The sequence below is a fragment of the Nerophis lumbriciformis genome, linkage group LG09, assembly GCF_033978685.3.
Source record: "Nerophis lumbriciformis linkage group LG09, RoL_Nlum_v2.1, whole genome shotgun sequence".
Lineage (NCBI taxonomy): Eukaryota > Metazoa > Chordata > Actinopteri > Syngnathiformes > Syngnathidae > Nerophis > Nerophis lumbriciformis.
The window spans coordinates 29,634,786-29,650,000 of record NC_084556.2 but is presented as its reverse complement, the minus strand read 5'-3'; the positions used below and the strand labels follow the sequence as shown (position 1 = coordinate 29,650,000).

The following is a 15,215-nucleotide window of genomic DNA, read 5'->3' as shown; positions in this document are numbered from 1 at the left end:
ACTTGAATTAAAAAAATGTTCACAGGGGGTACATCACTGAAAAAAGGTTGAGAACCACTGCTGTAAAGCATCACCAGTCCTACAGAAGTTTAGACTGCGGCATGAAAGTGGACCGGGAGATTTTCAGTGACTATCCCACAGCTAAAGGGATGGCCTGTGGCCGAACAAAAGCCAAGGCATTGTGCGAGAACGTCATCGCTCACTATTCGGTACAGGAACATACCGACTACATAAAAGAAAACAACCTACCCTTTTCCGTAGCAACCGACGCCTCAAATAAAGGAACAAACAAGTGTTTTCCCATTGTGGTAAGGTATTTTCACTTTGATGAAGGCATCCAACATGTCCTGTTGGATTTTTATAGTGACAGCAACGAAACGTCAGAAGCCATAACAAACCAGCTGCTGGCAAAACTTGAGATGTCTGGCTTAGAGGTGAAAAACATGTCTGCATATGCAGCAGACAATGCCAGTGTCAATTGTGGCAAACATAACAGTGTATCAGAAGCTGAAACTGAGCCAAAAAGATGTGCTCCCTGCAAACTGTTTGGCCCATATTCTGCATAACGCAACCAGATATGCAGCAAGCAGCCTTGATGTTGATGTGGAAAAATTTTTGTGGCATTTTTTTTAAATTATATATGTTAACTACATTTAAGTCCACACATGTTATGCATTGTGGCACTCTGCACTTGAAAAGATTCATCTCAGTGGTCACTTTTTGAACACCACAATGTATTGAATAAATACAAATACTGTTAACAAACACTTGACTTTAATATTTTTTTCCTATTCAGCCACACAAACATCATCTTTAAACCACTCAAAATTGTACTATAAATAAGAGTATACCAGAGTCCTATGTACACCATAGTAATTTATTGATATGCCGCATAATGTCCTCCTTTTTGGTGTCATGGAAATGGTCACCCTACCGCCACCCCCGTGGCCGGGGGCTCGTAACAGGGGTCACTCCGCGCGCTCCGCCCGCGCAGCTTACCTGCCCGCCACCCCTGTTGCCGGGGGCGCGTAACAGGGGTCACTCCGCGCGCAGTGCGCTCACGAAAGGGGTGGGGCTCACCCTGGTTGATATAGACAGCAGCTAGGACGGTGGCCATGGAAGTTGGAACCCGCTAAGGAGTGTGTAACAACCCACCTGCCGAATCAACTAGCCGTGAAAATGGATGGCGCTGGAGCGTCGGGCTCATACCCGGCCGTCGCCGGCAGCGAGACGCGCTTGGAGGTGCGCTCAGCGCGGCTCCCATATGATTGCGCACTGGTGTGCGTCTGGGTCGTGACAGCGTGGCACGCGAATGTCTGTGCTGCATTGGATCAGTCTCCTTTCTTTAACAGGCAAAAGCTTTATAACCTCACTAATGCCTTGCATCGTCTATATTAGATATATAACAACGGGCGGGTGCGGGCGGATGCAGTTCTGATCAAATGTTAGATCGGGTGGATTGCGGATGGTTGACGACTTTCTGATGCGGTTGCGGATGAAATAATTGCCTATCCGCGCATCTCTAATATATATACATATATATATATATATATATATATATATATACATATATATATATATATATATATATATATATATATACACATATATATATACATATATATATATATATATATATATATACACATATACATATATATATATATATATATATATATATATATATAGACATGTTATTTGGGGTTTTTTCGTCAGAAAAACTTACGTCAAAACGAAAGCAATTGCATGCAGCCGGGCACAGACGCACACGTTACTGGTAGCAGACATGGTGCCTCTTGTTGAGTTGGCCGTACTCTCTTTATACACGACTCTGAATACAACAGAATGCAGAGAGATTGTTTTAATGTCAAATATGTGCCTTGGCTGGATGGATAAAGGTTGGGGAACAACTTTTTTGGGCTAATTTGCAGTCACTCTGCAAATATCCTATCATATTTTAGGAAAACCGTCTACTCAAGTTGCCATTGAAATTCTTTCAAGGTTTCATGTTTGGCTAACCCTAACCCTATATATGAAAGATAAGGTTAGTATTTTGAATGCAGTGGTCAAGGAAAGTTAAGTAGAACATGATCCTCCAACTGAGCCTTATGATCTGTCTCAAGACTGTTGTATTTGCGGTATTACCTGCATTCTGAATTCTAAGAGAGATTGCATTTCGCCTAGCCAACAGTCCATTGATAACAACACTGCGGCTCTCCACTGCACACTCATTTGTGACCGAATCCCAATTACAAAAACGTACGGTTCACTACTACGACATCTGTGACAGGAAAATCTAAACTGACCTGTCAAATTGAAACCCTATACTTTGCATATATGCATTAATAAAATGTAGAACAGACTAGATAACCAGAATGATATAACCAATAAGAGATGGAGACAAAGCTTGAAAGAGCTGGTTGTTATGGAGCTTTCTCAGGCCAAGCGAGGAGGTGTCAAGTTTGAACGTTACTTATTGTATTCTTTTTGTTAGACAACTAAAGGTAGCGGGAGCCTGAGGTGTGCCTCATGTGACATGTTCAAAGGGACAGACCAACTCTACTCTCAAATCAGGTGTTTCACTTTTCATGATTTGCACATGCATTCAAAATGCCAGGTCACATTTTGATTTTAGTCTCGCTGCAGGGGATCAGTAAGTACTGAAACATTTTAGCAAAGCAGAATGGTGGCTGAAGAAAGCTAACAGAACCACAAGCAATAGACTCAAGTCATACAGTTTCTGAACAGTAGTAAGTGGTGGTGATTGTGGAGTGGAAGTTGCAATTTCCTCAGAAACTGCATGTCAACGGTGGCCATACTTGCCAACCCTCCCGAATTTTCCGAGAGACTCCCGAAATTCAGCGCCTCTCCCGAAAACCTCTCGGGACAAATATTCTCCCGAAAATCTCCCGATTTTCAGCCGGAGCTGGAGGCCACGCCCCATCCAGCTCCATGCGGACCTGAGTGAGGACAGCCTTTTTTCACGACGGGAGGACAACAGGGTGACAAGAACTAAATCATCCATACTAGAGATAAATTGTATTATTATGTTTATCTTACCTAAAAATAAATATATTTATTAATTAAAAAAACAAAAACGAAATACATTTTTACTATATTTTGCTAAAAACATCAAAATTAATTGTATTTTTATTTGTATTTTTTCTGACTCCTTATTACATTCAGCCATAGAATTATACATTAAAATAAACATATTTGAAATAATTAATTTTAAATGATCATAATTCATTTAAAATGACCATATTTAATTATTAAAATAATTGCCTGTTTATTAACAACTTTAGCATTTTATTCATTACATTTTGAAGCTCTCAGAAGCCAAGTTATGTTATATTCCTTAAGATTTATTTATGCAAGTTTGAAGTATCAATTATCTAAACACAGTTTTGTTTGCATATTTTCAGGATGTAGATATATATATATATATATATATATATATATATACACATATATATATGTATGAAATACTTGACTTGGTGAATTCTAGCTGTCAATATACTCCTCCCCTCTTAACCACGCCCCCAACCACGCACCGCCCCACCCCTGACCACGCCCCCCCCACCCCCCACCTCCCGAAATCGGAGGTCTCAAGGTTGGCAAGTATGACGGTGGCAATCATTTTCCCTCTATCATGTCATTATCTTTAAAACACTGGAATGTTCTTGAATTGGATCTGGGTTTTGCAGGTCTACCTAATGGTGTGGTCGGCGAGTGTAACAGTTTACCTAAACACAACCATTGCAATTTTACAAGGCGGGCAGGCCAGCAGGAAGATCTGTGGAACACAAAACACAAGGAATAAATTAATTATTTCTCACAGGATGATAGGACAGACAGCGAGCACAATATGGGATTTAAAAAAGCAAGATAAGATAAGAAGAGCAGAATGATTATTTTTTATAAAACCATTTATGGCTAAGCAACAATAACATTTTTTTTTTCGGAAATAGCAATCCAAGTTGATGGTTACCGGTCTTCAAACGTCTTAAAAGTGGTTAAGATAGAATTTGGTGGCAAAGATTCTACACCCCGCACAAATGATATAAAGTGATTAGTTAAGCCCCTTTCACCCTGCCTTTTAAAGACTGGAATTATTTGCTTTTGATTGTGTCTTTGTAGTTTTGTCAATAGCACAGACACAGTATTAAAGTAGTGAAGCGAAGTGAATTATTTTATAGCGCTTTTTCTCCAGAGAAACAAAGCACTTTACATAGTGAAACCCATGATCTACATATTTAAGCTACATTTAAACTAGTGTGGGAGCAGGTGCGTAAAGTGTCCTGCCCAAAGACACAACAACAGTGACTAGAATGGCGGAAGCGGGACTCGAACCTGAGATCGTCAAGTTGCTGGCACGGCCACTCTATCAACCGAGCCACGCTGCCCTAGTATTGGCATGGACTTCATGATCCATCCATCCATTTTTTACCGCTTGTCCCTTTCGGGGATGCGAGGGGTGCTGGAGCCTATCTCAGCTGCATTCGGGCGGAAGGCGGGGTACACCCTGGACAAGTCTCTAAATCATCACAGGGCCAACACAGATAGACAGACAACATTCACACTCACATTCACACACTAGGGGCAATTTATTGTTGCCAATCAACCCATCACCAGGTGCATGTCTTTGATACAATGTTTATCACGACATTCTGACTTTATTCGGACAAACAACAAAATTTAAATATGAACAAGCAATTCACTGATCATCACAATTTAAATGGTGAACAGGCTAATTGTATTCTTATTCTTAACCTTAAAATCTTACTGATTTGTTTCCCACACCTAACAGATATGGAATTGGCTACAGACAAATTGGCCCTGTTTACACTGCACACCAAATCTGATTTTTTTCCCCATCTGATTTTCTTTGCCGGTGCAAACACTCCAAAGCACTGCAAATCTGATATTTTCCCATCAGATCTGATCTTTTCAAATGTAACAAAAAATTATACATTAAGTTTCGAAAATGCCATCAAATTAAATATATAGTAAAATATTCACTTGAAGCGCTAGTGACAAGTCAACTCTTCATCTGCGAGAGGTATCTAATTTCAACAGATGAACTTCCTTTGTTTACGCTTAATAGAGCTGCCCATGCAGGTGACATCAAGGCCACATTTGGGCCACATTAGGGCCTGTGTGCGTTTACACTGGAATCTGATAAAGATCACATTTTACTTGCAGTGTAAGCATTCACCTTAAAAAAAATATTTTAAAAAAAAGAAATCTGATTTGGGCCACTTTGGCCTGCAGTGTAAACGTAGTGATTGGTGACCAAGTCAAGCTGCAAACTTTCCTTTTGGAAGGCACAGCGGTGAAGGGAAAAAGCAAAGAGCCAGTTATTATGCATCCATGGACAATAATGCAACCAAACACCAAGGATAGATTGCAGTCATGTAGGGAACACTCGTCAGATATGTTGAAGTGATGTTAAGCTTTTTGTTTCACCTATTTAGCACAGCTCTTACTGGGGTAAGGCAACATACATCAGCATATAACACCAATGGAAGTCTGGGCTCCTCTAGTGACTTCATGTCTGTTGCTGTTTTTTTCGTCACACTAGAGATTACGCTCGGAAATGGATTCCATGCAAATTACTTCTCTGTAAAGTCTTGACAGAGCAGAGATGTTTGCTTGTCCACACTGAAATAGACTCCTAAAAGATGTATGAGTCACCGCTGACACATTCATCAAAAACTAATATGTCATTGAAATGGGCAGACGTTTTGAGAAGGAGGCTAATCTGTCTGTTCCAGAAGATGTGTGGCAAAACCAGTTTGAGATAATGTGAGAACCAGTATTAATCCTGAGCTGGGCTACTCTCACATGAAGTTGTGGTATTATTACGATGTGAGTATTGTAATCCAGTGCTTCACTCATACATACAAAGCCACTCAGAGTTCAGTCACAGGATAACCGTGACTGAATAACACATATTGAGACTACAAAATATAAGGAACAGTTATATGGTATCAGTGTCTCGTCTAATCAGCAAATGGACCCAAAGCATATATTTATTTTATATTGTGTTACAATCATAGTAGTATTGTCATATTTGGTTAGGAAAAATCTACAGGTAGTTTGTCAAATTCATCTTTCTTTTAGTCTTACCTTGCGTTGTGCACAAACTATAGTTTAATCTATAACTAAAAAATAACATGCTGACCGCAAAGTAACCGAAGAATAAGTGATAATTTCACTTTAAGAGGTAAAGGAAGAATTGTCTTTGAACAAACTCGCCTTCTTCTTCGCTACCACTGAGACTCGGCTTAATACTGAAGGCATGCCTGCCACTGCCCTCTACAGCCCACATCGAGTAATGACAGTTCACTACAAAATATTACCATCGCTATATTCTTGTATAACCTTTTCTGATTGAGAGTCCGCAATTGCAGAATGTTTAATAGGCTAAATGTTAAATTTGTATTAATAAGTAGGTAGAGGAAGTTAAAACATTGTCTGTCACGCAGAGATATGAATGCCATTAACTTGCACTACTGTGCGGAAATTTGGGGCAATAATTCCATAAACACACTATATCCACTCATTGCCCTGCAAAATAAAAAAATAAGGGTCCTTCATAAGGCAGGGTATAGGGATCACACAAATACATTTGTTCAAAACAATTGAAATAAAAAAATAATAAAACAGTACAAATTACATATAAAGCAAAAAACTATTCACTGCCTGGAAATGTGCAACCGTTTTTCACTGAAAGGGAAGGGGATTATAATTTAAGGGGTAATTTCAATCTTAAAATTCAGAATGTACGCACAACATGAAGAAACTTTTGTGTTTCAAAATGTGGTGTTAAACTATGGAACAGATTGAATGTGGAATTAAAAGAATGTTTAACCTTAATTTTGTTGAAAAAAAATGAAACAAAGTCATGAAAGAGGGTTTCTAACAATCACAGAGTGTTTATATTATTATTATTATAATTATTTGGGTAGTTATTTGGTTGTTATTGGTTAGTGTTACAATCAATTAGTACTTGTATTCATGTGGCTTCATACAGTATGTGTATATTGTACGTATGTACTGTATTGGGTAAAAGATTATTGATGATGTAATGTAATAAGACCGATAAATTTATCATTGTATATTACAATAGTGATAAGAAAGCTTGTTATCTAATTTATAAAATAAGGGGTTGGAGTAAATAAATTTAACTTCTTCCCACTCCTTTTTGGATATGAAAAAACCTAACCATCATGTATTGTTTTCCTTTTATATATTATATGCTATCTAAACATGGAAGTGTAGCTCCTCTTCTCTAAATGCAATTGCTCCTAAAGCAGAAATACAAATTCTGTATTCCTACAAATTAGAAAATCTGGCAAGACACCAACGCACTGCAGGTATTTTTTTTTATTCTCTTTAAAAACATGTTTGTAACCTTTTCGTGTTGAGCTGTTTCAAAAAGCATATTGCCTAAAAATATTTCATTAAAGCAAATTAATTGTCCAGTCATGGTATAAAAACTCAAAAATGATCTGTCTAGGGTACACTTATTAATGACGAAAGTTTTTATTTTTCTGCGATTAATCATGATTAATTTCGAGTTAACTATGAACAAAATGCAATTAATCGGGATTAAATATTTTAATCGACAGCCCTATTATATATATATATACAAAAGTATATATTTAATGATCGTGAGAAGCCAAAATCGAATCAGTTCGATTAATTTGATTAATTGTCCAGCGCAAATAGTTTGATACAAAAATAAATTAAATCTACAGATTAATCAAATCAGTAAAATAATTGATTCAATAAATGTTTGGTGCAGCACAAGTCATGTTGAGGACTTCAGAGGATTCTGTCCAGCGTAACAACCATCATCCACCTTCATGACTGTGCATAAATATTATATACACAAACAATCTGGCCCACATTATAGCCAAAAGCGTGAGCATTGTAAACTGCTCATGACATTGCTGATTTAGGCTTAAAGACACAATTAACTTTGTTGGGCACATCTACCTATTAATTGTACAGCTGAAATATAAATGCATCAGTGGTTCTGTTTTTTTTCTTGGTGCTGCAGTGCATTCAGCAATCTCAAAAGGGGAGGAAAAAGAGAGATCAGATTTGATACAAAGACCAAACGACATGCTGCGACTTTGAAGTTTTCATTCAAAGTTGGCACTGCGATGAGGTGGCAACTTGTCCAGGGTGTACCCTGCCTTCCACCCAACTGCTGCTGGGATAGGCTACAGCCCCCCCCCCCCCCCCCGCGACTCCGAGAGGGACAAGCGGTAGAAAATGGATGGATGAATGGATGGACATGCTGAAATGTGTGAATAATCAGCTATTGTGACTCAACATGTGAGCGATTATAGAGAAGCACTGGCAAAACAGCAGCAAATGTTGACTGATTACATTTTTTGTGTGAGTAAAATGCATACATGAAAATAGTCACTTTTCACAAACAAAATAAATTGATATGAACAGAATATTTAGGACTAATTAATTTATGGTAAGTTATGTGCTGCTGTATTTGTATTTTGTCTATCTTGATCTTTGTGTTTAACTACACTTAACACGCTGGAAAACTTTAAACCAAAACAGAACATTCTGTTGCAAGACTGACTAAAATTAATCATTAAACTCCATCTGAGTTTAAATTTCACTTCCTGTTACTATAACAGACATTATACTGTAAAGTGAAAACTACTACAGTGTGACAAACCCACTTATAAGCCAATCCTCATTTAACTTTACAAGTGCCAACATAAAAAAGATTGCGTTAAGTGCAATCGGCATAATTAACATCTCGTGGAGTCTTGGGTGCTATTGCTCTGACTGATCGTGTATACTGATACAGAAACATTGATCGATAATGCTGATATTGTAGGCACTTATATTGATATTGAATAAAGCTTGTTGACAACAAGATATTATCTTTTACCCACACATAAACCTGAAAGCTAGAGAGAGGACATACAGAAAAAATAAGACACTCCTAGGGAAAAAAGGTAATATAATAAATTCTTATTAATGATAGGCAATTGGGAAATCCTGTATTGGCAGCTTTTTGCTTCATGCAGATGTAACAAGTAAAAACAAAACTCTGCCTGGGCAAATGGGAAGCATCACCTTCTCAGTCAAGACATTTCAAAAGCCCTTTGGGACTCTCAGTGAGCTTGGCCTGCTGTTTCAGATTTCTCACTCACACACGCAAGTACTATTGGAACATTTTGGGTCAAAATATTTTGGCTAACAACACCTCCTGTACATATCTAAGAGTTGTTGTATACAGTTGAGGTGAAAAGTTTCTTCAGAATTCTTTGAGAGCTATTCAAGGGCGAATGATAGATAGATAGATAGATAGATAGATAGATAGATAGATAGATAGATAGATAGATAGATAGATAGATAGATAGATAGATAGATCTTTATTGATTCCTTCAGGAGAGTTCCCTCAGGAAAATTAAAATTCCAGCAGTAGTGTACAGAATTGAGATCGAATTTAAAAAGTAAAAAGTAAATAATGGGGGTATAAATGGAAACAAAATAGAAAAATATTACAATAGAATAAAAATAAAAAGCAACAATGAGAATAAAAATATAACAGTAAAATAAGAATATAACAAGAGAAACTAGGCAGTAGTGACCATGTTATGAAAAAGTATTGCACTGTTATTGTTTTGCATCCCCTGTCATCCTAGAACCCCCCTCCCTCCCAGAGAGGAGTTGTACAGTCTAATGGCGTGTGGGACAAAGGATTTTTTTAGTCTATTAGTCCTGCACTTGGGATGAAGCAGTCTAGCACTGAACAGGCTCCTCTGGCCACTGACAACGGTATGCAGAGGGTGACTGGCATCATCCAGGATGCTCACTAGTTTTTCCACAGTCCTCTTCTCTGCCACCGTCACCAGTGAGTCCAGTTTTATTCCGATCGTATAACCGGCCCGCCTGATCAGTTTCTCTAGTCTGGAGCTGTCCTTCTTAGATGTACTGCCCCCCCAGCACACTACGATGTAGTACAGAACACTGGCAACCACAGACTGGTAGTACATCCACAAGAGTTTTTTTACAGACGTTGAAGGAGTGCAGCCTCCTCAGGAAGTACAGCCTGCTCTGTCCTTTCCTGTACAAGTGGTCCGTGTTAACAGTCCAGTCCAGCTTATTGTCCACCCACACCCCGATGTACTTGAATGAGTACACGGTCTGTACCTCGACTCCCTTGATCACAATAGGTTGTGACCTTGGACTCGACCTCCCAAAGTCAATGACCAGCTCCTTGGTCTTTGACGGATTGAGCTGCAAGAGGTTCCTGTGGCACCAGACAACAAAGTCCCTCACCAGCCTCCGAAACTCCTCCTCTCTGCCGTCCCTGATGCACCCGACGATGGCTGTGTCATCCGCGTACTTCTGGATGTGACACAGCTCTGAGTTGTAGCAGAAGTCAGCGGTGTACAGGGTGAAGAAAAGAGGGGCCAGCACCGTTCCCTGCGGTGCTCCGGTGCTGCTGATCACAGTGTCAGATGTGATGTCCTTCAGTCTGACGTACTGTAGCCTATCGGTGAGGTAGTCTGAAATCCAGGCAACCAGGCAGGGGTCCACTCGCATTCTGTCCAGCCTGTCCTGGAGAAGGCGGGGCTGGATAGTATTAAAGGCACTCAAGAAGTCCAGGAACAGGATCCTCACAGCGCCATTTCCCTTATCCAGGTGTGAGTGGGCTCGGTGCAGCAGGTAAAGGATAGCATCCTCCACACCAACGCCTGCCTGGTACGCAAACTGCAGGCTGTCCTGGGCATGTTGCACCTGTGGTCTGAGGAGGCTGAGAAAGAGCCGCTCCATTGTCTTCATTATATGAGAGGTGAGCGCCACTGGTCTGTAGTCGTTCAGCTCACTGGGGCAGTTCTTTTTGGGAACTGGAACGATGCATGACGTCTTCCAGAGGGTGGGCACTCTCCCCAGCTGCAGGCTGAGGTTGAAGATTCGCTGGAGTGGTTCACCCAGTTCTGCAGCACAGGTCTTCAGGAGTCGGGGGCACACGTTGTCTGGGCCTGCTGCTTTCCTAGGCTGTGGCTTCCTCAGTTGACCTCTGACCTGGTCCGCAGAGGTGACTAATGTCTGCGTAGAGATGGTTGAGGGCAAGATTTTACGAAAGATGATGAATAAAAAGGGGCACACACTCCAGTCCAAGAGAGCAGAGTTTGAAGACTGCACAAGTTTGCAGTAATCACTTTGTTAAAAGTTTGTTTGATATATAAATAACTGCACGTAAGCGGCAAGTCCGAAAACCAACATTGAATGCCCGGGACCTTTGATCCCTCAGACAGTACTGCATCAAAAACTGACATCAGTGTGTAAAGGATATCACAACATGGGCTCAGGAACATTTCAGAAAACCACTGTCAGTAACTACAGCTGGTCATGACATCTGGAAGTGCAACTTAAAACTCTACTATGCAAAGCGAAAGCCATTTATCAACAACACCCAGAAACGCCACCGGCTTCGCTGGGCCCAAGCTCATCTAAGATGGACTGATGCAAAGTGGAAAAGTGTTCTATGGTCTGACGAATCCCCATTTCAAATTGTTTTTGGAAACTGTGGTTGTCGTGTCCTCCGGACCGAAGAGAAAAAGAACCATCCAGACTGTTATCGGCGCAAAGTTCAAATGCCAGCATCTGTGATGGTATGGAGGTGTATTAGTGCCCAAGGCATGGGTAACTTACAAATCTGTGAAAGCAGCATTCATGCTGAAAGGTACATACAGGTTTTGGAGCGACATATGTTGCCATCCAAGCAACGTCTTTTTCATGGACGCCCCTGCTTATTTCAGCAAGACAATGCCAAGCCACATTCTGCACGTGTTACAAAAGCGTGGCTTCGTAGTAAATGAGTGCGGGTACTGGACTGGCCTGACTGTAGTCCAGACGTGTCTCCCATTGAAAATGTGTGGCGCATTATGAAGCGTAAAATATGAGAACTGAGACCACGGACTGTTGAACTGAAAAGCTTAAAAAATTGGTCTCCTCAGTTCCCAAACGTTTACTGAGTGTTGTTATAAGGTTATGTAACACAATGGTAAAAATGCCCCCGTGCCAACATTTTTGCAATGTGTTGCTGCCATTAAATTCTAAGTTAATGATTATTTGAAAAAAATTAATTAGTTTCTCAGTTCGAACATTAAATATATTGTCTTTGTAGTGTATTGAAAAGGATTTGCAAATCATTGCACTCTGTTTTTATTTACGATTTACCGGTACACAAAGTGCCAGCTTCACTGGTTTTGGGTTTTGTACTAAAAAAAAACTCTGCAGAAAGACACTGTTCTTTTTGGTTGTGGATTTAAAAAAACATTTAGTTCCTGTAATAATCATTAAACTTGTTTTAAGTGTTGGTAAACGTTATTTTACAGTACCTCAAATTCAGACTGTACTTAAATGTATTTTTATTCAACATAAGATACAGAATTTGAGTTTCAAAAACTACACAATCAGGGTCACCGCTTGTTGTTTACCAAACCACTGGTGAGAAGCACTGATGTATACAAGTGATTAAATAATACAAATATTTACAAATAAATAATTTACCATTTCAAAGTGCTATTTAGTGAATGTTAACTTGAAATAAAAGTCATAGTATTCACTACACCAATTATACTTTGTTTACTGCAGAATGTTTCTGATGACAAGCATAAAAAACAACAAACTTTGAGGGGCAAAAAAGTTATTCTTTTTACCACCACAAATCGTACAGAAAACGAAGCAAAACCGTGGCCCTAAAACCAGGTACGGACTGTAGCGTGGGTTACCTGTTCTGTTACACCTCTAGTGCAGAAATGTTTGTTACAAGATACTGCAGAAGTAAACAATAGGGATACGGTACTCCCTGCACAGGACAATCCGCTTTAATAAAATAAAAATGTATATTTTATTATACATAATAAATATACATTTATTTATATTAAAATATACATTTTGATAAAATAAAAATGTATATTTTATTAAATATTAATGGCGATCGGGTGATATGAAACAATGAATCGTGGTAATTTTTTTCCCCATATCGCCCGGCCCTACGTGACGGAATACAAGCAATAGAAGCATCCTTTTCTGCTAACTGTGATGTAAAACTGAAGTTGCATTATACTGGTATGCAAACATTTTGTGCCATTTGCAACACTTATTCCAAAAGAAGAACCATCCTGAACAAAGGTGTTATGAGAAGAATAAACATCAGAAGTTCCTCAATGTATTGTAATGTCAGTAGTGCCACTGCAAAGCCAGCCAGAGGTGATGTGACGAGCAGGGAATGACGACTATAGGGCTGAAGAGAAGACGGTGAAGTCATGGCAGTAAGCTTAACCAATAACTACTGTATGTGTCATTTCATTGCATCAGTCAGTCACCGCACGCTATCAATCAGTCAGATCCAAATCAATCAGTACAGCCACATTATATTCTCCTCGACCATGGGACTGCAGTGCCTTGTTGCCATGAACCTACGGCATGCAATCATGTATCATGAAGGTCAGGCAATCTGGAAGTGCCAATGACAAATATTCTCATGGCAAAAGCTTATAAGTGCTTGAGTTTGAGCCTTTGCTGTGTTATAATTATGTAAATCCAATGCATAATTCTTTCTGGTAGCATTTGAATGTACAGGGACATTTTGGTACACACAAAGTATTTGTCCTACACATAGAAATCAGTTCTATTTTCAGGATAGACATTGCTTCGTACATCTAAGCCTGTTTTCTACCGGAATGTGGTCAGAATTTCAACAAAAATGATGCGATGTTACAGTAAGTCAAAAGGTATAAAATAATTGCAAAACAGCATTTTGTGTTTGCCAACAGTGTCAGTTTAGTTCATGAAAACTACAGCACAACATTGGTGAGATGATACAAATGTGTCAAACAAAATATTCCTGTAAGGTAACAATGCTCAGTTTTGATTTGGGCTGAAGTAAAAACGATCTTTTAACATTTGTGATATAATAAAACTAAAACTAAATTGTAAAAATCTAATATGCAATTTTTTGGTTGTCATGTGATGCAAGCAACAAAGAGGAACAGTACAGTACACTCACTTATGTATATTTTAGTCTGAATGCTACACAGTGGTTCTCCACATAACTAACATTCAGCATTCACAGCCCCGCAAATTTGCAGATTTTTGGTCTAATATTAGGGGTGTAACGGTACACAAATATTTCGGTTTGGTACGTACCTCAGTTTAGAGGTCACGGTTTGGTTCATTTTTGGTACAGTAAGAAAACAACACAATATACATTTTTGGGTTATTTATTTACCAAATTTGCAAAATCTTCCACCAAAAATATTTTTCTTAGTGGAATATTTGATGTGAAGTAATCGGAACCTTGGATAGGTCAATAATTCATAATTACATTGATTTTGATTCAATATTATGTTTTGAGCAATGACAGTTTGAAAGAAAAAAAACAGCTTTGTTTTATTAGTCAACATTGCAACTTTTTCTAAATTACATTTAACCTTTAAGCTTTTTTATTTCACTTTTGTTATGTTTTTGTTTATTTTAATACCGTATTTTCCGCACTATTAGCCGCACCTAAAAACCACAAATTTACTCAAAAGCTGACAGTGCGGCTTATAACCCGGTGCGCTTTATATATGGATTAATATTAAGATTCATTTTCATAAAGTTTCGGTCTCGCAACTACGGTAAACAGCCGCCATCTTTTTTCCCCCGTAGAAGAGGAAGTGCTTCTTCTTCTACGCAAGCAACCGCCAAGGTAAGCACCCGCCCCCATAGAACAGGAAGCGCTTCTTCTTCTACTGTAAGCAACCACGCGCCCGCGTAGAAGAAGAAGAAGAAGCGCGCGGATATTACGTTTCATTTCCTTTGTGTGTTTACATCTGTAAAGACCACAAAATGGCTCCTACTAAGCGACAGGTTTCCGGTTCATGAAAAGACGCAATCTCTCCATCCGCACACGGACTACTATTTCACAGCAACTGCCTAAAGACTTTCAAGAAAAGCTGGCTACTTTCCGTGCATATTGTAAAAACAAGATAGCTGAAAAAAAGATCCGGCCAGAGAACATTATCAACATGGACGAGGTTCCACTGACTTTTGATATTCCTGTGAACCGCACTGTGGATACAACGGGAGCACGTACGGTGAATATTCGCACCACAGGGAATGAGAAGTCATCCTTCACTGTGGTTGTAGCTTGCCATGCTAATGGC

The 15,215-nt window shown here is 39.2% G+C and overlaps 1 protein-coding gene across 2 annotated transcripts in view; it reads right to left on the bottom strand.

Annotated features, from left to right (window-relative positions):
* LOC133608149 (transmembrane protein 164) overlaps positions 1–15,215 on the bottom strand; it is a 54,511-nt gene that overhangs the window by 28,914 nt on the left and 10,382 nt on the right. The window contains exons 1-2 of one of the 2 annotated variants that reach the window (XM_061963399.1): positions 6,133–6,271; positions 3,747–3,796 (exon numbers count right to left, since the gene is read on the bottom strand). In XM_061963399.1, the coding sequence (XP_061819383.1) occupies positions 3,747–3,760 (14 nt within the window). In that variant the 5' untranslated portion in view covers positions 3,761–3,796; positions 6,133–6,271. Of the gene's footprint in view, positions 1–3,746; positions 3,797–6,132; positions 6,272–15,215 lie in introns of those variants that run through there. The other variant, XM_061963398.2, reaches the window with a different exon arrangement.